The sequence below is a fragment of the Simochromis diagramma genome, unplaced genomic scaffold (genome assembly GCF_900408965.1).
Source record: "Simochromis diagramma unplaced genomic scaffold, fSimDia1.1 OVJJ01000682.1, whole genome shotgun sequence".
Taxonomy (NCBI): domain Eukaryota; kingdom Metazoa; phylum Chordata; class Actinopteri; order Cichliformes; family Cichlidae; genus Simochromis; species Simochromis diagramma.
The window spans coordinates 497,179-521,721 of NW_024387359.1; the positions used below are offsets into that span (position 1 = coordinate 497,179).

Here is a 24,543-nt window from a genome sequence, read left to right on the forward strand (position 1 = left end):
ATAAGAAAAGGTCTTCCAACACCAAGTCTATGAATAAGCCTTTACATTTATTTAAACTGATTTATAGATTTAGCAGTATGTCACTTTTCAAGGTTTTGCAACTAATCATCTGTTGGGCAACAAGCATCTAGGTTTTGGAATAAGTCGTCTTTCCACGTTAGACAGTTACATTGTTAATTTTTAAATCTTGTCTTAAACACCTGTATACTGCCTGGCCTTCGACCCAGTGTGAGACATTGATCTTACTTGTTTTTATTGTACGATAGTCGTTTTTGTAAATGATTGCTTTCACTCTACTTATTCACTTTTGTGTACAACCACTTTACATCTGCTGTGGCCGTTTTAAAGTGCTTTATAAATAAATAAATATTGTATTTAAAGGCCCATTTACAGTCGGCACAGTGGACAGAGTCTGCTATTTGTGTAATTCAAATTTCACAAAGCCTGATAAAGTACCAGTGACATTGCAAAGAAAAGAAAAAAAAAAAAGAAAAAAAAGACTTGGAGAAAATACATGATAAAGGCCCACAATAATGTAAACAATTTATTGGAACAATGTACAGATTCAAGCAATGGTAACCAGTCACACCCACTATATCATCTTACAAATATTACAAAATTACTACAGTACAATATAGAGTCTTTGCATGATCCAAAATATTTGGTGGCCCCAAAAGTATTACTTATTTTTAAAATTCAGCAGCTTATAAAAAAAAAAGAAGAAAAATCAAAACATGTCTATGAGAATGATGTTTTCACTTTCATTAGCAAAAGGATGAAGGCAGATAATCTAATCAAGTTTAAAGGCTAATTAAACTGTAGACTACTAGAGCTCCTTGACTAGACATTCCTTAATATTGATGGGTGCTTTATAAAATACAAATTTTTCAATAAAGCTTCATAAAGTCAAACCTATATTTGCAGAGTTTTCAACGTATGCAATTGCTTTTAAATCAGCTTTCACCTGCATCTCTACATACAGTGTACTGTACTTCTATTGCAAAACCCCAGCAAAAATCCTCAAAGTATTTGCATTAAAGGCATTGTGCAGAGATTACACCATTTACCTAAGCCTGATAACAATCACGTTTGACAATAAGGATGTAGAAGTAGGAATCGTTCCTACTTCCTGGTTTCCAACTGTAATCCCACTGTTCAGCTAGCAGTGTTGCATGTATTAATGCTAATGTGAAATAACACCCATTGATGATGGGGTGGCTTTTTAAACCAATCTTTCTTGTTTGAAGAGATGTGGAAAGGTGGAGACATGAGGAAATAGATTAAAAAAACAAAACAAAAAAAACAAAAACCCAAATAGAAACAAACACACACACACACACACACACACACACAACCTGAGGTTAACACAAAAACATATTCATATAGTGAAACAAGTACAATGTATAGCAGCAGTTACGTCAAAATTATAGCACAGTAGTAATTGGGATTGTTGTGTGTTTTGTAGAACTACTATCTTTTGAAGAAAGAACAGAAGTGTGTGCACATCCACCCCGTCAAGCTGCGATTACTTCATATTTTTGCAAGCCAAACAGCTGGAATGTGACAAGACAAAAATCACTTCTAAACACATAATGATGTGACACATACGAGTATTTGCCTCTGTATTCCATGATGCATTATAACCTGCATTCACCGTGTATGTCCTCAAAAAATGTTTAATCTAAGATTAGTAATACATTTCTTAATGTGGCAGTTGAGCTAACACATTAAACTACTTCTACACTCTAATATCCCAATTGGATCAAGATGCTTAATGCATTAAGGTCCACACATTTTAGCAGCAATGCTCAACGACCTGTCAGGTCATATTCTAAAGTGTTTGGCTACATCATTCATTTTAAGCACTTGCTAAGTAAGTAGGTAAGTAAGTAAGTACATTTTAGGTGCATCACAAAGGATTTAAATACTGCAATTATTACTCTGGCCAGCAGAGGAAGAATGGATGGGCATATAAAATTAAAATTAAACAAAACAATAATATAAAAAAAATAAAATAAAAATCCATCATGGAATACATTCAGGCCATCTGCAACTTAAACATATAGATTTTTAATTAAAAAAAAAAAAAAAAAAAAACACACATAACACTGCAACACAAGAAGACAACAACATGTAATTTCACAGTATTTAAAATCTACATATCCAACTATAGGTGAAAGGTGAAGAAGAGAACACTCTAGCAAGATTACTGTGAAGTCTTTAAAAGTCACAGTGATGCTGAACATAAATGGTTGCTATATAAAAAAATAAAAACCAAAACTTGATTGAAGCTCCTGCAACCTTCCCACTTTAAGTTGGGGTGTAAGGGGCCACCAACATGCAAAAGATGAAAGTACCCCACAGTGACAACCACCCAAAACATTAGAAAGTCATCCTCAAGATCATGCTTTTAGCACAAAAATTCCAACAACCAATAACAAAAACATCAGTACATTGAGAAATTAACATAGTTAACATTGATTTGATGGTTTATATGGTTCTGACAACCAAAGTCACAAAAAAAAAAATCAAAAGAAAAAAAGCAAAAACCAAACCACTGAGACAGTATTTGTGCCATTGTGATATTTACGTCCAAAACACAATGACACAATAATCAGCAAACAGGATCTTGTTATCCTGCATGCTTCTCCTTCATTTGTCCTTTCCGAGGCTCAGACAATATAAAAGGATAAAGTAAGCATCTAAAGCTTTGATATGCCTGCAGATAGATGTCCATGTCACATTCACGCCACAAGACCAAACAATGATTCACTCGGACATCACGCCACAGCCAAGATTTTACACATTTTCCTAAGTCAGTGTGTGTAAAGCCCGTCATGCTACATTACAGCTGATTGCCGTAAATCTCCAGTAGAAGAAAACATGAGTACTGTAAATACAAGACCCAAAAAAAGAACCTTATCAAAGCTCAACAACAGCTGTCAACACATTTCACTACAGCTTTTCCACAATGATATACACATGCTACCCATTTTCAGAAAAGCTGCTCATTTAAAAAACAAAAACTATGTGCTCCCTTGTGACAAAACAGCTTTTTCTGTAGGAACTTTAAACCATCTCTGTACTTACAGGAAATGTGTCTCAAAGAACCTTCAGCTTTACTTCATAATACTTCTCGTTTACCCTTATAAACGCATATCTGAGCAGAAGACCTACATTTCTCCTTGTCTAACAAAAAGTACAGGGTTTTGTAAAGATTTCTCAATTTTTTCCACATTCATTTCTTCTCAGTAGTCCAGAAAACAAGATGTTTGGAGAATAAATGGAGAGGAAAAAGCAAAAAAAACAAAACAAAACAAAAAACAAAACAAAAAACCCCCAACAAACTACAACTTCTGATTCAGATATGATTAGATGAATTTTCCTCCAGTGATAAGGTTATCCTGCCAGTCCCTTTTGCCCCTTTGTCTGTGCATAGGGGCACTGAGAACTGTAGCTATCATCTCCCTCCCACCCCATCCACCAGGTCAAGGAGGGGGGTCAGCACCCCTTCCCCTTCCCTCAGCAGGCAGATCCTTCCCCCCAGTAAAGGGTAACATGCTCCCTGGGATGGTTCCCGATATTGTCTCCCATAGTGAATGACCTGTATATAGAGAAAACCCTGATTAGAATACAACATTTTGGGTTAAATAATAAAAATTATTTTCAGAGTGGTACCAACCCCAACGATGAGGCACGTGCTGTGGAAACAGTTACACCCCATAAAAGGTTGCCAACCGTTCCTTCAGTGGCATTGGAAACTGATCTGCGAAGCGTCTCCAGTTGTCGTCTCCCACCTGGTTCTTAAACCCATGAAGGATCTGAAATTAAACACCACGAGATGTTTATACTGAGGAGTGCTTTTCAAAATAAATCCTGTGCATTTTAAAGTGTCAACTGCAAAAGCTGCCATTCCTGAATTTGGTCACTAGGGAGCAGCAATAACTGTTGATAAGCAATAAATGGGTTAAACCCTGAGTGCAAATTCTCAAACCAGGCAAAACTGACAGAATTTATTCAGCGGTTTTTATTGTTAGTGTTTTTCAGCTTTTACCTTATAGAACATGTCTCTGAGGTCATCCTTTGGATTGACCCAGGAAGCCACTGCATCACAGAAGAATATAAAATCCTGTTCCAGAGAAAATAAATAAGGCGATGCTTCAGCTTCCAGAGTTATTAAAAACAAAGTGGCCACACAGTCATCTCTCTACTGCATCTCACCTGCACTACACCTCCTGGATTTACACTAATCATAGTGCAAATTCCTCTGAATGCGGAATCCTTCTCCTCGTTGTCCCTTATATTTCGCAGACAGGTGCACCTGACAACAGGGACGGCCACATTTAACACCACGCTTATCTTAAGAATACTCGAGCAACAACAGAAACCAGCATAAATCTGCAACTATGAATAACTAGTACAGAAACTCGGATGCATTCAGTACATGTTACTAAACTGACATGCATGTTTATAAAACCAACTTTAAATGAAGCCAATTACCTCCTTTGACACAAATGTGTTTTCATTATCAATCCTTTTCTTCATATACTCTAAAGACAAATTACATTTTTCAAATGTGATCAAAATGTCCTGCAACAACTAACCCACAAAAATGAAGAACCACTCCCAATTTGCATCTGATCAAGGTTCAACTTCAGTGTTTTTTCCTTGTATGCCTCTGAACTGCTTCCAGTAACACTGCTGACACCTCCAAACCTGCACTTTTAATCAATGCTAGCATATTTTCCTGACATTTGCACAGTAATGTATGGTAAAGTGAAGCGCGGTGCAGCTGTCGTACACATAAGTCACTGGGAACTGTTGCAATGATGCTTAAAACCTTTGTAAGCCTGTTGGTTCTCCACTCAGACTGATCAGGAAGAGTTTAAAAAAAAATTGATAATGACTGAAATATATCTCTTTAAAAGATAACTTTCCCTACTTTTTTCATTTCACCAAGGAGATCTATGAGTCATTGCACGTGTGCAAGTGAAAAAAGACAAGAAAAGAAAAAGAGCATAAACGGAATGATTTAAAGGATCAGCAGCTCTTGAAAGCTTTCTAGAGGTGCACCAGGAAGCAATGCTGAAGAGGCGATTGGTCAAGTTTGCCATGATTTGTTTGGTTTTTTTTAAAGCCACAGAACTTTTTGATCACTTTGCACATTTATCTAAATATGAAATTGTTTCCCGATTTACAACAACACATGAAGCATGCACACAAAAGAGATTCAAGTAAAACAAATCAAGCATTTTAAAATATTTAAAACTCAGAAACTCTTCTAATATCTTCACTGATGTCTTTGAGCAGTGTGTTCAGCAAAACCTCATCTATAGCACCTTGAATATAACATTACTTTTTTGTTTTGTTTTCGAAGATCTACTAAAGAAGGTTTGGGGTCGTTTTGGGACAGGCACATGCAGCTGGGTGACTACTAAATGAGAAAGGAATTTAAGAATGCTCTTTCTCATTAAAAGACTGCATCCTTTCTCTGTTGTTGAACCAGCAGGCATGTGACAAAAAAAAAATCTGATCCCATGCATCTTTTAGGTTGTTAGCGACAGTTTACAATGACAAAAAAAACTAGAAATTAAACAAATTAATGTATAAAAAACACATGAAGGTGCTACTGAGGCAAAAACAAATCACAAGTAGGACCTAAAAGAGGACAGGGTTAGTCACACGGTTGGCAATGATTACAAACTGATAGGAAAAAAACCAAACAAAAAAAAAAAAAAAAAAAAAACTGAAAAAAAAAAGGAAAAAAAAAAAAAAAAAAAAAAAAAAAAAACCCAAAACGCTTTTGAGAAAGGAGAGTGAGGAGGGGAAGAGGAGGAGAGCTACAGGGGAGAAAAAGGGAAGAACAGGCGACAGACGAGAAGATCAGAGGAAAGCAGAGAGAAGATGAATTAAATAAAAGATTGAATAATACACACCAGGGTCTTATAAACTGCTGTAGCATGGGTGCCACCTCTTGAGGACAAACGTAACCAAGACGACCAATTGTTATTGCTAAGGTAACGCAATCACGGTTACACACCACCAAACGCCAACCAAGACATGAGCAATGAGGAGGGGGGAGGAGAAAAAAATAAAGAAAAAACAAACAACTCAGAGACAGAAATCAACAGAATCTGTGTATGATAATAAACAGAAGATTTCACTAGCGTTGATTATTACTGCCCCTTCAAGTCAAAAGGGAGGAATGTAAAAATATGACACTCTAAAAAAAGACATACAACACGTTTAAGGGAGAACACATTGACAACTCTGACAGGACATTCATAGAAAAGGCAAACAATGGCATCTGCTTCCAGGAATTACATGGATTTAAAAAAAAAAAAAAAAGCTATTTAATTGATCAATTTGATGAAACTGTACGTGCCAAGACACATGCTAATAAAAGGTGTAGCATGTATGGCGTAAAACAAGAGCAGTTCAGTGGGATTTTTTTTTCCCCCTCTTAGCGATTTCTCCCTTAAACTCACAAATGTTAATTTTCATAAGAAACAGAAATGTTTTTTGTTTTGTTTTTCTTTTAGAAAAGAAATGACAGATTACTCCAAGCCAACTACATGGAGGGAGACTAGTATCCAGCACAGCAGGTTCTTATGAGGCAGAGAGGAGGGAGGACCTAAGTTTAAGAAGACACAAAACTATGCAACATTCTCATTAACAAACAGGCATTTATGAACAGTCCAATGACACATGCAGAAAGCAGATGGTATGCTCATTAGAGTAGAGTTCAGTGCAGGATCAGCTGATTAGAGGCAAACTGAAGAGTGCCGCTGTGCGAGCCGAGAATTTACAGCCACCTTAAACTGTGGTATTATGTGACCTAGTTTAAAAATAGTTCCAGTGGTACGCTGGCTCTCATGGAAACATCCATGTTAACGGAATTTACACATGGCTGTGTTTGCTAAGGTTTGATTCACTGTGGCGTTGTCAATTTATAGATCGATAACATGCAAGAAACTGTTAATGGAAAGGTTAATGATCTGATACTTCAAAAACTGAAGTTGTATGATGCCCAATTGTTAAGACATGGTTATTGATTATCATGTATCCTGCATCAAACATTGGCCATTCTTAACAACATTTAACATCTATTGGCAGATATGCATCCACATTTAAAGAACAGTAAATAAAAGCAACAAATAAACTGACAGCAAACAAACAGGAACACATCTATAGAGTCCCTAGTTTTATTTCCTTTTATTTTGGCAGGTCACACTTCACCCTTGCATGCATAATTTTGATGCAATGTTCACTTGACTCATCCAATTCAAATCTCCAATGCATTTGGTTCAAACAAGAGTAGAGTGTGCAACCTAAAAATAATCTCAGCTAGGTGCCCTACTTTTAGTCAGTTTAGGTGTCATTTGGGATTAGTTGTTTAGCTGATCAGTAACTATGTGAGGCTATGCAGTCATCTATCTATAATTCTGTGTAAGCTTTGCATTTGGTTTCATTACAATATTGTACTTCACCTCATAGAGCAAAGTCAGTCGACATTAGTTCATTCCAAGGCAGGGCTCTTACACGGTTTGCTCAGTTGAAGAGTGTTAAGAATTTCACACCAGGGCTCGCTCAAGGCTTCATTTTAATTTTATTTCAACTTACAGGCCACTGTGCCAGGCTGCAAATCAATACCTGAAATATTCAGCATACTTTGGTGAAACAAGCAAAACTAGTAAGGCTCATACCTTGGGAAAGGCTGAAATTAAAAGGGAAAGACACGCAGTCTAATAAGTATAGTTAATCCTGGCTAAGTGGACCTGAGTGAGTGAGTGTGTGTATAAGTGTATACACCTCCCTCTCTCTGTGTTTGTGTGTGTGTGTGTGGCAACCTGGCTGGCTGACGGGCTCAGCACTACCACCGAGTGGTACCTGTGTTCTCCAGTAGTGTCTTTGGGGTATTGGGCCTGTTAATGATCTCCACCAGTTGGTGCAGCACCATCGCAATGTATGGTTGCATTTCAGGCCCTAAGGGTGTAGGTATAAGAACTTAAGTTAATTCAGATTTTAAATGTGTCACTGTACATAGTCTTAAAAGAAAGGCACTCACCCATTTGTATAGATATCTCTCCAATTGCCCATGTTGCATTGTTGCACACTGATATTAACTCTGGGTTTAAATTTGTACCCAGTATGGGCATGAAATCAGCTGAAAGGAGGAAAATTAATATCTTAGAAAATGACTTGGAATTTATTGTCACTGGTGCTTCAGAGTCAAGCACACCGAACGTACCGATGCATGGTTTGACATGCTGGAAACAAGCCTTGGTGAGATCCCCTAGCAGAGCAAATGAACTCTGACGAACTTCTGGCATTTTGTCCTGAACAGTTAGAGAAAAAAAGAGAGCACAAGGTGAGACATGCAAGTCAGTTTACGTTTGTTTGTTTTTTTCATGTTAAATACTTTTACAGGGCCTTACCTGCATGCACTGGTACATGAGGGTGAGGATATTGCTACGAGCCACCAGCTGCTCAATGGTGCCTCCCAATCCTTCTGCCAGTCCACTAAGAAGATCCAAAGCCACAATCATGAAGTCTTTGTCAGGGGCCTCATACTGTTCTGGTTGGGACTGATGAAGCTAGAAAATATAACATGACTTAATTTAACAGTAATAAATATTAAATAATAAGTTATATGGCTTCCATCTATGGATCCACCCCACTGTGGTAGTGGTTAAACGTCCACTAAATACCTTGTTTACCACTTGGGGCCAGTGCAGCAAATTGTAAACAATACTAACAGATTGTTAACTTAAAAATAAAAACAAAAAATCACCATTTTTGTTGTTGTTTTGCTTTACATCGAGTTCCACTTGACTACGCAGAGTCTCCAGCAGGTTTAAATGTTTTCATTTTGTATAAATAGATAATAGAAAATGCACAGAAAGTCTTTAAGTTGTCCATTCTAGACATTCTCACCATGGACTGAGCAAGGGTCTTTTGAACGAGGTTGACACAGCGTTGGTACACGGGCTCACAGTAGGGCAGGAAGCCACTCTGCAGTGCTGTGGCTACAGATGACAGACACTGAGGAAGGTAGGAATTGTGGGTTAGATACAAAAATCATGGATATTATGCAAAAATTTGGCACCTTTAAGTGTGCATGAGAAACTCACTTCTAACAAAGGGAAAAGATCTTTGTCTTCATCTTTTAGTTGGTTCCATTTCTGGATCAAGGGTGGCATCAACATCTGGATGTACTCCTAATACATATCACACATTGAATGCACTGATAACAATGGCTGCCAATGTATTCTATTTTACATTCAAACAAATACAGCTTTTTTGATATTTTACAAAAATAAGTACATGACAACAGCAGTATTAATGTTAGATTTGCATAGAAATGTGAAGTGAAATCCAGCAAATGCTTCTGTTTTGCATACCGGTTTATTGAGATGGTGGCCCACTGAATCTGCAAGTGTTCCTATTGCGTCATAAAGAATTAGCAGATTTTTATGTTGGTACTTGCTGAAAGCAAACACCAGTGTGTCCAGGATGAATGCCAGGTAGGGCACCAGCTCTGTACAAGCCTCCTCCTCCAAAGTGGCAAAGGCACTGGCAGGGAAAGATTAAAAATGGGGGGTTAAAGCAATGTGTGAAAGTAACTACTCTGAAATTTGGATGCACCTGAATCCTTCAGGGGAATATGTGGGAAACACCGATGCAAAAAAAAAAAAAAAAAAGAAAAAAAGTCAGAGTTAATGTGCTGTAAAATGAGAGACATGGTTTTATCATCTCACTCACCTGCAAGCAGCCTCCTGCACACGCTTGTTGCTATCCAAAATGCGTTTGAGAAGCTCTGTCATTAAAGGCTTCAGGTAAACATCCGGAGGCTGGCTGACAACCCAGTGTGCATAGCGGCTCAGTGTCCAACAGGTGATAGAACGCACCAGGGCTTTCTTGTCAGACAAACACTGGATGAGATGAGGGATGAGCTCAGGCAGGTATGGGATCATTCCTTGCATGCAGCCTGGAGAAAAAGGATAACAAAAGTATTGTTTCAAAGTGGTGCTTCTTCTGATTTTATATTCAAAGAGGGACCTCCCTCTCTTCAATTTCTCTTCATTTCCCCCTTCTTACCTTCAGCTATAGCCCCCAGCACTAGGATTCCAGACTCTTTAACTACCCACTCTGGATGGAAAAGCAGCTCTTTGAGAAGAGGCAGGATGTGCATCAACAGATCTTCCCTGAACACGTTGGCCAACACGTCGAGCGCTGCTGCTGAACACTTGCCTAACAGCACACACATACACAGAAACAAAGATCATACAGATGTAACAAGCATAATACAAACAAGCAGAAGATAATTAGTACACCATCTGCTTTTTGGGACTGTTAAAAGGTGCACGATGTGGCATTTTTGTTCTACTGATTATAAAGTTACATAAAACCTAAGAAAAATGAGACCTTCCTCTTCTCTATTAGCCGTTTGGACTACAAGACAATGCAGGGCTCCTTTCAGTGGAGTTCATGGATAAAGAGCCACTATGAATTATTTTGAAACAACCATCGCAGAGCAATCTAGACAGTTCAATTTAGATATGCACTGAACTCACGCAGGTTCCAGTCAGAGATAGTATCATCATCATCTAGTTCGTCATCTTCATCCTCCTCATCCTCAATTCCATCACCCTCATGCTGTTGGGCAACAGTGCGGGAGCGATGGAAGCGTGGTCTGATGTCTTGCTCGTTGTCTGGAATGGCCTCATCCTCTTCAATGTCTCCCTGAAAATGAACGTATGGTATAAAAATTCTTCAGCGTGTAGGCATTAGCATGAGAGTTCAGTCAGCTGAAACCAGAAATTAGCCATGCATTTTGTCTTGTAAAATGTATACAACTCTAATTTGTTTGTACATCACAAACAACTTAACTGCACGTCAGCTTGACTCCTGGAGCAGTTTATCATTGTACCTTCACGTAAACATATTAGGCAGTACAAACTGACCTTGAGCAGAATGATGTCAATCTCAGAGTACTTCATCCCGTTGACAAGCACCGGAGTGAGCCTGGAGCAGCGGCGGGAAAAATGATGAGAACAAAGGGCAAGGTTAGGGCAGAACTCACAGGCAATTACTCACATTTGGTCCCTGCTGTGGACACAGTTTAATGTGACAATTTGGTGACAGATGTTAAACCTGAGGTCAACTCTTAATCAGCCACCGTGAGGTGAGGAAAAATAACACCCTAGTACAAGGTCTTCGCTGACTTGCTGCCAAGGCTGCTATGAATCATCTACTTTCAAAACCAGCATAAGTCTGTACATTACATCTGGCTCTGTGTGTGTGTGTGTGTGTGTGTGTGTGTGTGTGTGTGTGTGTGTGTGTGTATTTTCTTACTGGGAGAGGTGGCCACACAGCACTTCCTTACACACCGGCTGCTCGGCCAGTGTCAGCCAGAACTCACAGGCCTCTAAGGCAACATTCTCGTCATGGTCCTGAGTCCTCTGTAGCATGTACTGAATTTAAAAAACAAAACAAAACATACAAATAAACAAAAACATTTTCACGTACAAATCTGAATATTTCATCCCAAAGGAAGGAATGCAACCAAATCTAAAACCTGCGACGCAGGTTCAACTATCTGTTCAGAGAATAGTTCATTTCATTCTTGTCTTATTATAATGACCATGGTGTATGTTTGTCTGTTCCCCAACTCCTCTTAGAGGCATTGATCAATCTATATCAAACTTACTACATAAATTCTTATAGTACCAGGGTCATCAACATCTATACAGCTTTTGGAAATAATTTTTACCTCACAGATAATATAAGTGTATGAGCTGATCTAAAAACGAACCACAACATTATAGTACATCAGTGCGTGCCTGTGAATTGTCCTCATCTTTAATGTTCATGAGTTCAGTACACGTTGCATATATGTTTTATAAGGGCCAAAGATTTGCAAGAGTCTAAATCAAGCAGTGATGTGAGTAACTGTAACTGGTTACTTTGTCTTCTATAATGAATAGCTCACAAGGAAGAAGAAGAAAGAAAAAGTATTTCTAATTTGTTTGTTTGGTGCTTTTGAAAATCTGACTACTATGATATAATGAATATAAAAATAATAAAATGATAAATTCACAAAAAGTGTTTGTATTTTAATACATGAGTAAAGAAAGTGAAGCCAGTAACTAAAAACAACTAAACTAACAACTAAAAACTACCCGTGCATGTCTATTGTTTAAACCAAACCCATCAGAGAAAAGCAAATGGGCTGATAAAGAGTAAGCAATAACTTTTTATGAGAAACTATCATTTTATAGATTTAGTGGGCAAACAAATAATTATTCAGCAAAGTCATGTTTGCAAAATTAGGGGGAAAAAATAAATTAAAACAAACAAACAAAAAACAAAACAAAACACAGCCCTACTTTATTCGGCCATGTTCATCAGAATGACATAAAACGACCTCCAGTACAACAGAGTTGCTTACTGCTGTGTTATTAATAGAGGTTTATGTCATATTTACTCAGGGTTCATGCACATTTTCCATTTCAAAATGTCATATTTATCCACACTCCTGAGGTTTATTGAAAAAAAAAAAAAAAAGAAGAAAAAAAGAACACCCTACATTTAACAACAAGCTACATGATTTTTAAGTATCTAACATGCAAGTTTCATTTTGAAGAGCACACTGTTATTTTTTCCCCCCCCATTTCCTTTTTACATGAATACATTGGGGTGGTTGTGGCTTCTCCACTAGCTGACTCACTAAAGTAAGTGATTCAATCCTGGCTCTTCAGGTATGCATGCCAAAAGGGCTTTGGGTAAAGTGTTTTAAGTATATGTATAAAAAGGTGCTGTATGACTGTGTGTGTGTGTGTGTGTGTGTGTGTGTGTGTGTGTGTGTGTGTGTGCGTGTGTGTGTGTGTGTGTATAAACATGGCTTGTGCTGCAATGCACATTCAATGGTTAAATGGACTATAGTAAGTGCCAAATAAATGATAGTCCATTTATGTTACTATATAATCCAAAAATGTTCTGTCAAGCTTGACATTTGACCACCTGAAATGCTGACTTAATATAATTCAAAGACTGTAGAGGGAGCTGTGTGGAGGCTAAAGTTGGCCTGCTCTCTGACATAGTAGTATTTTGTCTGAGGTGCCTGCCTTCCCCAAATGCTATTGAAAAAACACTGCAGAACACAGGGAGAATCTAGAATTATACCACCTCTCTAAACCTTGAAAACCCATTTCAATACTGCACCGATTCCCCGATTATCAGCTTTTAGGCGCCTCCCTTTTAGTTAATATAGTCATTCTTCATCTTTACAATACACTCACCTCTATGATGTTATGCATGTGTGGCAGGAGACGATCGAGGCGAACCTCAAGCAACATAACAAGAGCTCTACAAACATTCTTCCTCACTTCTGGCTCATCATCTGTTGCCAGTGCAAAGAGATTCTACAGAGGGCAGGACGACAGCTTAAAGTTAATACCACTGTTGGCAATAACATAATAAATATGATTGAGAGGGGAATAGTCAATACAGTAATGCAGAACATTACAGATAATGTACCAGTGTTTTAGATGTTTGTGAATGTACACAGTTCTGCGATTTGCTGTATGTATAATCTGTAGCCATTTGCTTTAAATGTCCTGTTTACTATATCAAAATGTTAAATATATACCCCATATCTTTAAAAGACATAACAAAGGAAGACATACATTGAGGTGCTGCACCATCTTACGGTACAAACTGGCATTACAGAAAGGTACAGCTCAGCCCCAGCTTGACTTCAGTTGAGTTGTCTTCAGCACAGTACACAAATGTTTCGGACATAAAGTCATAGCTGTTCGATTTATGACGGCTTTAGCTCATTTATTACACTTTTAAACTATTAATTGCTACTAACTATTCAGTTTTTTTGTGCTTCAGCCTCTTGCTATTGCCAAATATCTGACTTCAATTTTCTTATTATTAATCTCTTCTCCCAAGCCCTAAACATAATATAATTTGCATGAGGCTTGGCATATGCGGCGACCGATTGCAGAAAGCCACAAACTGGAGAGGGAAATCCCAAACTGTCAGAGGAATAGCTCTCCTTATTGAAGTGACCCTATAGTAGCTTCTGTTTCTTTCTTTTGGGGCCAATGATTTGTTTTGCATATAGATACACTTTAAAAAAAACAAAAAAACAAACAAAAACAAAGCATAATAGATAATATAAAGGAGCATTAGAGTCTGACTTGCCTCAATGAAAGGATCGATGTGAAGCATAAGAGCCTGAGTCCTGCTGATGATGAACTGATTGACGCAGGCAATGGCATGAGACCTGCAACAGAGTAACAACCACATTAGAGTCACACCGACATGTTTTCCTCACATGTTGCACACTGTGAATGTAGCCTCTGTATTATTATTTGCCCCATCTCCTCCAATCTAACCTCCAAATATGAGAAACCTCTCTCTCTACAGGAGTTTTACACTGCAACAGACACTCGTTGTGTGTCGTCTCTAAGAAACATAAGACAGACTGAAAATGTACATACTGGCTGTGTATTCAGATTTAGACTAGACATTTTATTGTATCCAACAAATGGAGAATAGTTCAGGCAAGACACAAAGTCACACAGTTTTGGTACACCAGCTGATATCAGCTGGAATGTCAAGTAAGTCCCAGTATAAGTTTTTCATCAATTTTAAATTACTGAGGAGGAAAGGAACCATCTTCATTTGCTTAAAGTAGTTTTAACTGAAAAGTATGCACCGTCACTAAACAGGTATAATAAACAGCATTCACAGACAATTTAAATGCAATGCCCATTCTAAAAGAGTGTAACAGACTAGGTCATTTCAAATAATAAAACATCCATGTGTAAGTGAAAGGTTCAAAGGACAGTGTAACTTAAAGTCAACTTCAGTCAGCAAAATTGGAAAAAAAGAAGTATTATGATACCTAATCTTAGGACTGCTGTGTTTGAAAAACTGCAAGAACTTGGGGATCATGATGTTCAGAGGACGGTCCAGCATGTCACTGTCCAGGATCTCAGCAGAGTCCTCGCAGATCTTCTGAAGAGCTCCGAAAGCTCCCTGAAAACAAAGAAAAAAGAAAAAAAATGGCATAAGGAAAAGACAGCAAAGTAAACAATGAGAAAGAAAGAGACATGATGGAAGATTTAATTTTTCTGATAATTTATCAGGAAGTTAACCCCAAAATACTGAGACACTGAAGTAGAGAGTAGGAATAAAACATGTTTGGAACTGGTCTTATTTGCCTGATTCTCATCTAACATTGAGGCAACATTTACTGTATAATAACATAATTTGCTTCATTGCATAGTAAGAATAAAGTCTGCAATCGGAAGCACGCATAAGAGCCAAAGGCTTTACATGCTTAAGAGCCAAATATGACAGGTACAATGTAAGAGGCCATTCTCCACACAGTGAAATAAATAAATTGCCCTTATGGTACACTATAGTCATATTACAATCACGCATATTTAAACCCAAGCCCAAAACAAAATCACCCTGGTTCTATAAATCCACATACTGTGTATAAGCTCTGTAACATATGAGACATGGAGGATCATAGTGCTAGTATTTGCACAGTGAAAGCACTAAATAATACATTCCACCTTCTCATCCATGATGTTCAATAGGATTCATCCACTTCTGCTCTAATAACCTTCAAACAGTTGGCACACACACACACACACACACACACACACACACACACTAATATAAGCTGCTTGACAGATGGTTAGTATGCATGCTCACGATATGCTGCAGACTTCAGTCTCTCTCACAAAAATAAATAAATAAATAAATAAAAACATTGCAGCCTGAGAGGCAGATACAAGAAACGGCACAGCACTGACACCAACGCTGTCTGAAATGTGTTTCTATGGAAACCACTCCCATGTCGGCATTCCTTTTAGAGGACAGATACAGAGCCATCTCCACAAGAGAAAAAAAAAAAAAAAAAAAGGGGGGGGGGGGGGGGGGAAAAAATATGCTCAGAACCACAGGGGTGACACAAGACGAGGAGGCTAAGGTTAAATCAAGGTCACAAACAAGAAGGGACAAAGGAAATTTATGAAGGGGGAAAAAGGCATTTCTTTCATCAGACTGAATCTTGATGCCAGCAGGTAATCGGAGACGGCAGTGGAAATTTCCTTTTGGAATTTGGAGATGACATTGAGAGAACTGCTAATGACACCTAGAAACAGACGAAAGAAGACAGTTGGGAGTTCCTTTAATTGTATAAGACATGCTGCTGTTTAAGCTAAGAATTGGAAATCCAAATAAATAAATAAATAAATAAACAGATGTGATATACATAAGCCATGATATAAAAATCTCATGACAGCCCCCAAAATGTCAGATTTATCTTAATGTTGAAAAACATGACTGGGTTACTAATGAGCTATTTAGAAGAAAGACTTCCTTTTTTCCCCTCCTATCCATATGTATTCAAGATCACTGGGGTTTAAATGCTGGCATGGCATGATATGTTAACACACATCACGACTAATCAAGAATAATGACCAGACTAACTGATAATGCAATTGCTGGTTGCAAACCTGCGTGGGAACCCAAACAAATATTTCATATTACGCACAACTGTGCTCCAGCGCTGCACACAGTGACGTCAAAACATAATACAGGCATTTGTGTGTGTCAAGAGAGAAGTGCAAAGTAATGGGAGTGGCCAGCAAGTGTTTCAATGATATGCAAGTATCTAAAGTGTAATCTTCCTTTCAAGTCCTGCTACTGAAGGTCGTTCACTGTGAGAATGCAAGTCACGCAGATGGCTGTGAGCCAGGGCAAAGAAGAAAAATAATAATACACATGTAGTCGACTAAACGGCTCCTTCAGAATCCTGCCCTTGAAATGTGAATAATGCTACAAATGAGCACTGAGGTGGCAGAGCATTATCATAGGTGATCATTTTCCCCTTCGAGTGGCATCAACACCGTTATAGCCACTTGTCAACCTCCATTAATCAAAACATAGCCATAACCTATATTAAGCCGTCCACCAGCATTAAACTTGGCATCTGACACACCTGCTTGTTTCTTTATATAGAGCATGCAGAGAAGAGCACAGCGTGGTGACACGAGGCGCTCTTCCAGCAACCACTCGTCTTAAACCACAAAAAAGGCAGGACTCACTGGTAGGGCAGCAGCTCCTTATGTTACCAAAACGAATGTGTTTTGATTTTTCCGCGTTTTGTTATGTTCATACTAAGCTTAAAACCCCCCCCCCAAAAACTATGACATCATTACTTGAGAACAGATGATTTAAAGCTAAAAACAGCATGCTGCAGTTTCACCATATACAGAAGCTTGTCTTTATACACAGCGTCAGCAGACATTATGTCTCAGCGTGGGACTGTTGAGCAATCAGAGGGAGGATGATTCACTGGGAGAGTCACGAGGATCATCTTGCACAGATACTGTAAATGCACAACATATATTGATCAAATGGCCCAAGGCCAACATGCATTTACACGTTTCTCAAAGCGTAGATTACAGATCGGAAACTGTACACTGGCAGTCACTAAATATACTCCCAAAATAGATATCAAAGTCATGCTGATAGAAATAGTGGATTATTTTGGGGAGGCAGTGGATGCTAAGTTCTTAAAGAGTACTATATGGCTAATCAAGACTACCAACAGCTCTCTCCTAAAATGAAGAAGGTGCCAGATACTACAGCAACAAAAATAACATCAACATCAGCAACAAGAAGAAATACTGACCCTTTAAAGTGTACTTATTTACTCATTTTCAGCTCAATATTTAAATCTTGGACTCTAGACTAGCTGATTCACTTTTCCCAATAGCCCCCATCTATCTCACACTTAAACTCTTTACACACCAGATGTATACAATTCGGGCAAATATTTAGTGTGTTAATATTTTTTGAACTTGCCTATTTTTACATGCAGCCCTTCAAACCAACTGCGTAATATCACAGGACAAATTTTAAACCTTCATTTCCCCCCCCCTGAATCAAGCTTGATTTTTCTGATATTTTGCATGGAAATAAACAGATCTGACCATTCAGAGCACTTAATTTGGAAACAACTGCGTTCGTAGCTCAAAAAATGCACTAAGCCAAATATACAATGATGTTGAAATAGTAAAATAATCGTATTTTACCTCAGACACACAGCTAGATGCTGCTCTGGGTCACGGTTCTCTGAAGTTATCCTCAAATCGGCCTCAACTCTGCCAACGAGAGCTCAAACTACCCACTGACATCCTGACATATGTATGACAGCAGCTCTTCTGACTGGCTACACTGAGGTTTTTATTTCAAACTTTGGCCTGCTTATATAAACATAAAATAACTGGGTGTGCACTAGAAGTTGGTGGGGATGGTCTCTTCTGATGCAGCTAACCTTGGAAAAACCTGGAAACTATTCTAATGGTTGTCAAACCACATCTTCATTGATATATACTGAGGTGTCAAAACTCATCATTAAGGTTAGAGGGGAGGTCATCAAATGTTGTGCTTTTGGAGGAAAGAGCTATAGTAATGATTATTTGTTTGCTTCCTAGTTATTCACAGTGCAGCAACTTGACCATCTACAACAAGAAACATTAAGAAGCTTTCCAACCCTCAAGCTTCTTTTCAAAAAACATAGCTGGTCTTATAAGGAGTTTCTACATTTGGTTGCTTGAGTGTTAAGCCTCTCTCTACACACACTCACACACACACACACACACACACACACACACACACACACACACACACACACACACACACACTTCAAGATGGTCTGCAGTAACTACCTGACCTAGATCTCAGCTTCTGAACAAGCTTTACAAAGGAGGCTGGCAGCGGTGCTACACAGAGATTTATTTTTCATGTCACACCCATTCCTTAAATTACTTCAAATCACATCGACAAGTAATAATCCTGTCAGCATGTATTTTTATTGCCCTAAGACACAGCTGAATTTACCACGACACTTTAACATGCCGTTTAATTTATTAATTCTGATGTCATGGGCAAATCCAGCTGACAGAATACTAATGACCTGGGAGTTTATATGAGCTTGAATATGGTTACACAAATCAGATGATCTAACAGCCACAACAAACGACTGTACTGTCATTTTCGTGGCTGCTGCAATGGAGCATTTAGAAGAACAAGCACTTGAGTTTTATTCTGCAGAACATTCAGAAAAATTAAAGATATTAAAAAAAACAGAGTGGATCATGGTGGCCTGTAAAGATGAAATATGACCCAACAGCATGTAGTTATCGGCGATTTGAAAATTAAAGCATATTTGGACAATGATCAAAAAAAAAAAGAGAGTGAATAAATAAGTCAGAGCTGAATAATCTGCAGTCTGCAGCGGCTGTTCCAGCTGTGAGAATGTCTTTAGCTCATCTGGCCAGCAGGATACCATCCAGATGCTGCTTTATAGCTGAGCCAGCTTTTCTTTCCACAATAAATTAATTAATAAACAAATAAACAGTACACGCACAACTGTCTGTGTGCCCAGACAGGGAAACATGCTTAATTACAGCACACATGGGCTGTAATATACAGTCAGAAATATGTGCACGCTTAATCTCAGCACTCCCCACCCATCTCCAACACAGCTATGGCAAAAAGCTGCCTCTCAGTCTCATACTCACACACACACTTTTGTTAAACTTCTGATGAGTTGAAAGCACGGTAATTAAAGAGGAAGAAATCGGAGTCGTTGGCAGATGATAATATTACAAAATGACATTAGCGTCATGTCCATATCAAGCAAAGTAATGGCTGCTGCCATATTAACGCTGAGCCCACTGCATTTCAGGTTGGATTCTTTAAGCTGGTTCGGGACTCTTTGTGTGATTTTTTTTTAGTAATGAAATGTTGAATTTTGACACTTTCCTGCGGAGCACTATTCATGTGCTACAGAGTGACTGAAACATGAATACATCATGGCTACTCAGCTGCAACATTTGAGTCCATCTTAACCAAGTCAGTTTTGTCAGAAGACATTTTATTAAAATCAATCTCATATTTTTGATTACTGCAGAAGATTTTAGAGCCACATTGTATTTGTATGATGCATTTTCAGTTCAGCGTGTTACAAGATAACTTTAGATTTTTAAGAACTTTTGAAATGATCTAAGTGATTTCCTGTTCATATATAGTTTGCTCATTTGTAATTGGGTTAGTACATACACTTCTGTGGAAACACGGTGTTAGTGGATTATTACAGGAAACATCATCTGTAGAACCCTTAAGAAATAGTTTTCACATCTTTCACCCGTATCAACACATTTGTGACACCACCAGCAAACATCAGCTTAGTGCCTAAAAGAAATTAATTTATAAGCTTCTGATTTGTTTGTCCTCACTTCACATGTGTTATAATCCTCAGAATCCAGCAGCAGGCAGAGTTTGGGTAACAGCTCCGGCCAGTTTTGTAGCTCTCCCTTGGAGGCAATTGTAGTGATGAGGATGCCTGTTATCAGAGTGGGTTGAGTTAGTTGATTAAACCAAAGTCATGCACAGGATATAATGAAACAGACATTTAATATTATAAAGCGCTTCTGTTTATAATCCATGTGAATAGAAGCAACAGAAATGCAGCACATAAATAGCTTCAAGTTAGCTTAAATAGCAGGATGACCCCTAATTATGCAAATGTTAATATCAAGATTCTGCAATAATAGCAGGGAATGCTTGGGAGACCAAACCAGCATTTAAAAGCTGGCCTTTAACATTCTGATACAGTAGCCTATTGAGTTAAGGAAGACTATTTACAGGCATTTAAAGCCAGTGTAGGGCTTTGCTCTCACTGGATTAAAAAGAAATAGATTAAAAAGAAATTCACAGTAGCCTTCAATCATACTGTAACTGACAAGGTCTGAGAGATAACTGCACCGCCTCTAAGCTCTGTTTTCAGGCTTCACAATCTTGAGCCAGTTACAGGTCCGTTAGGCCAGATTAGCCAAGCAGCAGTGAAAACCTGAGAGAGCAAACTTTGAGTCCCTGAAGTCAAAAGTCAGCAATAGCACGCTTTTGACAGCAAGTCTATGTGTCCACGCTAATCTGGTGGGAGGGGTTAAGAATGGAGAGAGGAGAGCTGCAGGAGTAGGGCTGTTTATTTCTAAGGGTTTTTTCATAGATTTCTGCCCACTGGATAAATAAAGAAATATAAACAACACAGAAAAGCAGACTCATTTTCTACTAAAAACATAACCATATCCCTAAAAATAAGAAAATAAATGAGCTACTATCCCAAATCAGTTTCATCGGTTTAATTAGTGTAAATAATATACAACCATCACAACCAATAATAAGGTGTTGTGTAAATATTCATTGTCATTTATTTCCCTGCTTTGTCTGCGAATGCTGATCATGTTCCCAATATAGTGAGCTGTAGGTTTTATATTTCAGCATGTAGTTTAAACAAATAAGGAAGTTATTTACAGGAACAACAAAGCAACGTACATAAAAACAGAAAACATTTAAACATAAAAGGTATGCATGGATGCTAAGGGCAACATTACAATCAGAAGACAGAGGATGAGACTTACCAACAGTGGCCCGAATCAGAGGAGATGAGTCTCCGATGTTTTGGAGGCACTCACTCTTGATGAAATCAGACACGCCATTAGGGAAGTTCTGATAGTGAGCTTTCACGTTGTTCTTCAGTATCAGCCCGCTCAAGGATCGGGTCGGTTCATCTTGGGAGAGAAAAGGCCAAGGAAGGAAATGTGAAAATTCCACTCTAGCTGTGATCAAAATGAAGGCTGGTGACTCAGACATTAAATTGCTTTCCTTTCATTTTTCACAAGCAGAGTATTACAGAAATTATGTTCAGACATTTATACTAACATTGTGGACAGAAACTATTTTACTGTTTGCTTAAAATGGGTAAGTAATAAATTCGGTCATTTTTTTTGTTTAAACACTTGTGGCTTGTTGCATCTGAGCTAAGGTCGTCATGCAACCGAAAAGGTCTTAACACCACTTAACATTTGGGTCATCTGCTGTGCAGGCAGTCAAGCCAAAAGTTGAGCAGTGCCAGGATTTAGCTTTAAAATTAGAGTGGCCCATATTCTGTGTGGCACATCATTTGCAACAAAGATGCCATCAGGTCACCCAAGTCACGGCCAGGCTGACCTGTCAATAAGCGGTTACATAAAAACGACAGCTCTCACATTCACCCGTGCTGCCCAGGTGCTATTAGATGATCTAGGAACACACCACAGACACAAAATGACAGAGCGAAGGAGAAGGGCGGACAGCTTACCTTCCGATTTCAACTTTGTCAAAACAAATATCAAATAGTTGTTAAAGTCTGGATACTGATTCAGCTGCTCGAGTCTCTGGGAGAAATGGTTAAGGGTTACAAATGTACGAAGAGCATGTTAAAAGGCTGAAAGAACATCACTGCATTCTGTAATCTGATAATAACAATAAAGCCAAAAACAGATTTTTTTTTCCTCCTCCCCATATAAAGAGGAGGAGTGGTCTAATCTAACAGCATAATGATGGGAGCGTATGTCAGTGTGTGTGAGTGGACTGGATGTATGCTTGTAAGGGGGTCATAAATGTGTCATTTGGCATGACTCTACTGGCAGATGGCATCTTTAGGGCTATAACAGCAGCCAGTCTATGAGTTAATGAGACAGTCCGTATGAAGGGTTACATAAGAAATTTATTAAGGACCTGCATGAAACCAGACAAAAACGTAAGGACCAGCAGCTCTGAGCAGCAGATGATTGCTCCTCAACTGCATTGTCACACAACACTAGCACAGTGTTGTGTGACAATGCAGTGCCCGAGCTACAGAGTAAAGCTAATACAGCACTTACATGTTAAACCTACCCTTTAGTGCTTGCCATTTAATCTAGCCGGAAGAGGTCACCTTAATACGGTTTTGTTTGATAATCCCTGGCACCCTTTGGAAAAGTGACATAGAGTAAAGTGTCACAGCGAAAATGCTTGAATAATGATGGCTTCTTATTCCACTCCATTAAACTCCTGTTTTAGAACAGGAGATTTCAGATGCTGTTGCACTAGTAAAATCCAGCAATTTCGTGCATTGCATACACTTCTGTGCATGCAAGGCACGGACAGATGTCTTTTTTTTTGGGGGGGGGGGAGGGAGTTCTGTCACAATTAACACCATCACCATTACATCATTATATTATGCACAGAATTTCTAATTCGAATGTTTACTTTAATTAGTAACATAGCATGTTTCCGGTAAGCTTAGCTTTAATTGAGGATTAAGTTGCAGATGATATACCGGGGCTTTAAATAGGTTTTATTATGATGTTCTGCCGAAGCAATATGCAAGGTAAAGGTGTACAGGAGGAGCAATTAGAAGCTACCGTTGCTTATTGTATGAACCAAGCAAGACAATTTATAGCATTTTTAATGTCAAATGATGTTAGCACGACCTGCTCCGTTTGTAGCGCGTGGAAGCGAGACAAAAAAGGCACGAGCGTACCTGCTTGTAACTGTAACCACCCAGGCTAGTATTAGCTATCGTTAGCCTGTTGAGTCTGTTTTGTTATTAAACCACTAACAGATTATATCATCCATATCTGGCTCAAAAAGGATACTTGCTGGACGGATCTCTGTGTGGACGTATCAGGCGACTGAGACTCCTTCAGCAGCTGTAAAATTTGTTGAAGTCCTTGCTCGTCTGGTTTCCACTCACACTCCATCTTGCTGCTGCGGATAAAGAAATAACATAAGCTCAGACAGAGGACTTGTCATCGAACGCCTCACTAATGCTGCTCCCTACGAGGCGGAGTGATTTCGGATAGGAAAAAAAAGGCTTTTACCTGTTCTGGCTTTGCCGTGCTGTGCAGTCGACTTTCTGCTGAAATGTGAACGTCTGTTTGGGTTTTCAGACATGGGCCTTACACGGCGAGTCGACCCGTTTTCTCCCAACCCAAGCTGAAAAAAAGCTTCGGGCTACGGTCTGGCGTCGCATATAACTGGCTACATCGTCAGCTGACACGGAGCTGGAGGGTCCTAGTGCGCCACAAGTTTTTTAAGCCTAAATAGTCTAACTAAAGATGCTTTTTTACAGGAGGAAGATAACTAGAAGGACCAAACATGTTTACATATATCTATTTAGTCTTATCATTAAAGACAATATGAGGTTGCCCTTTGCTCAGAGAAGGTAAAGAGACGCTGTAAGAGGGAAACTATACTGAAAAATCTGGGAAATGCCGAAGCTTTTCCTAGATTTTCAACGGACATGAAGGCAGCACAGATCGTGACACTGGCTATGAAATTTCCATATTTCCATTTTATATTTCAAGAAAACAGCTCCATCTTCAGGCTATATTTTTTATCCAACAAATTCAACAGCATTTACCCTGTAATTTTAACTTAGCTAGCAGCATCAGTTATAATAGGCATTTTTGAATCGCAGTTAAATAAAAAAACAAACAAAGACATGTAGCCTAGGCCGTTATAAATATCAGTGAATTAATAATTAATGAAGAAAACATAAAAAACATAAATACTGAAGCATACGCCAGTTTCGTAAAATATATTACTTTATTTTTCAATATAATATGTAGA

The 24,543-nt window shown here is 38.5% G+C and overlaps 1 protein-coding gene across 2 annotated transcripts; it reads right to left on the bottom strand.

Moving 5' to 3' along the window:
- Window positions 1-531: 531 nt before the first annotated feature.
- On the bottom strand, window positions 532-24,209 carry tnpo1 (transportin 1). 2 transcript variants are annotated; one of them, XM_040007326.1, is made up of 25 exons: window positions 23,793-24,209; window positions 23,568-23,679; window positions 22,247-22,322; window positions 21,528-21,677; window positions 20,343-20,449; window positions 14,924-15,057; window positions 14,218-14,299; window positions 13,305-13,427; window positions 11,359-11,477; window positions 10,968-11,028; window positions 10,578-10,746; window positions 10,102-10,254; window positions 9,766-9,991; window positions 9,405-9,576; window positions 9,135-9,221; window positions 8,938-9,045; window positions 8,439-8,597; window positions 8,252-8,339; window positions 8,069-8,167; window positions 7,891-7,986; window positions 5,937-6,012; window positions 4,222-4,321; window positions 4,055-4,129; window positions 3,683-3,821; window positions 532-3,604 (listed from the first exon to the last, which is right to left on the bottom strand). In XM_040007326.1, the coding sequence occupies exons 2-24, from the start codon at window positions 23,670-23,672 to the stop codon at window positions 3,714-3,716; spliced, it is 2,673 nt and encodes an 890-aa protein (XP_039863260.1). In that variant the 5' UTR covers window positions 23,673-23,679; window positions 23,793-24,209; the 3' UTR covers window positions 532-3,604; window positions 3,683-3,713. The 2 variants fall into 2 exon arrangements, 1 of the variants encoding a protein (XP_039863260.1); XR_005692538.1 differs by lacking the exons at window positions 532-3,604; window positions 3,683-3,821; window positions 5,937-6,012 and having other exon boundaries at window positions 23,793-24,205.
- Between the last annotated feature and the right edge of the window lie 334 nt (window positions 24,210-24,543).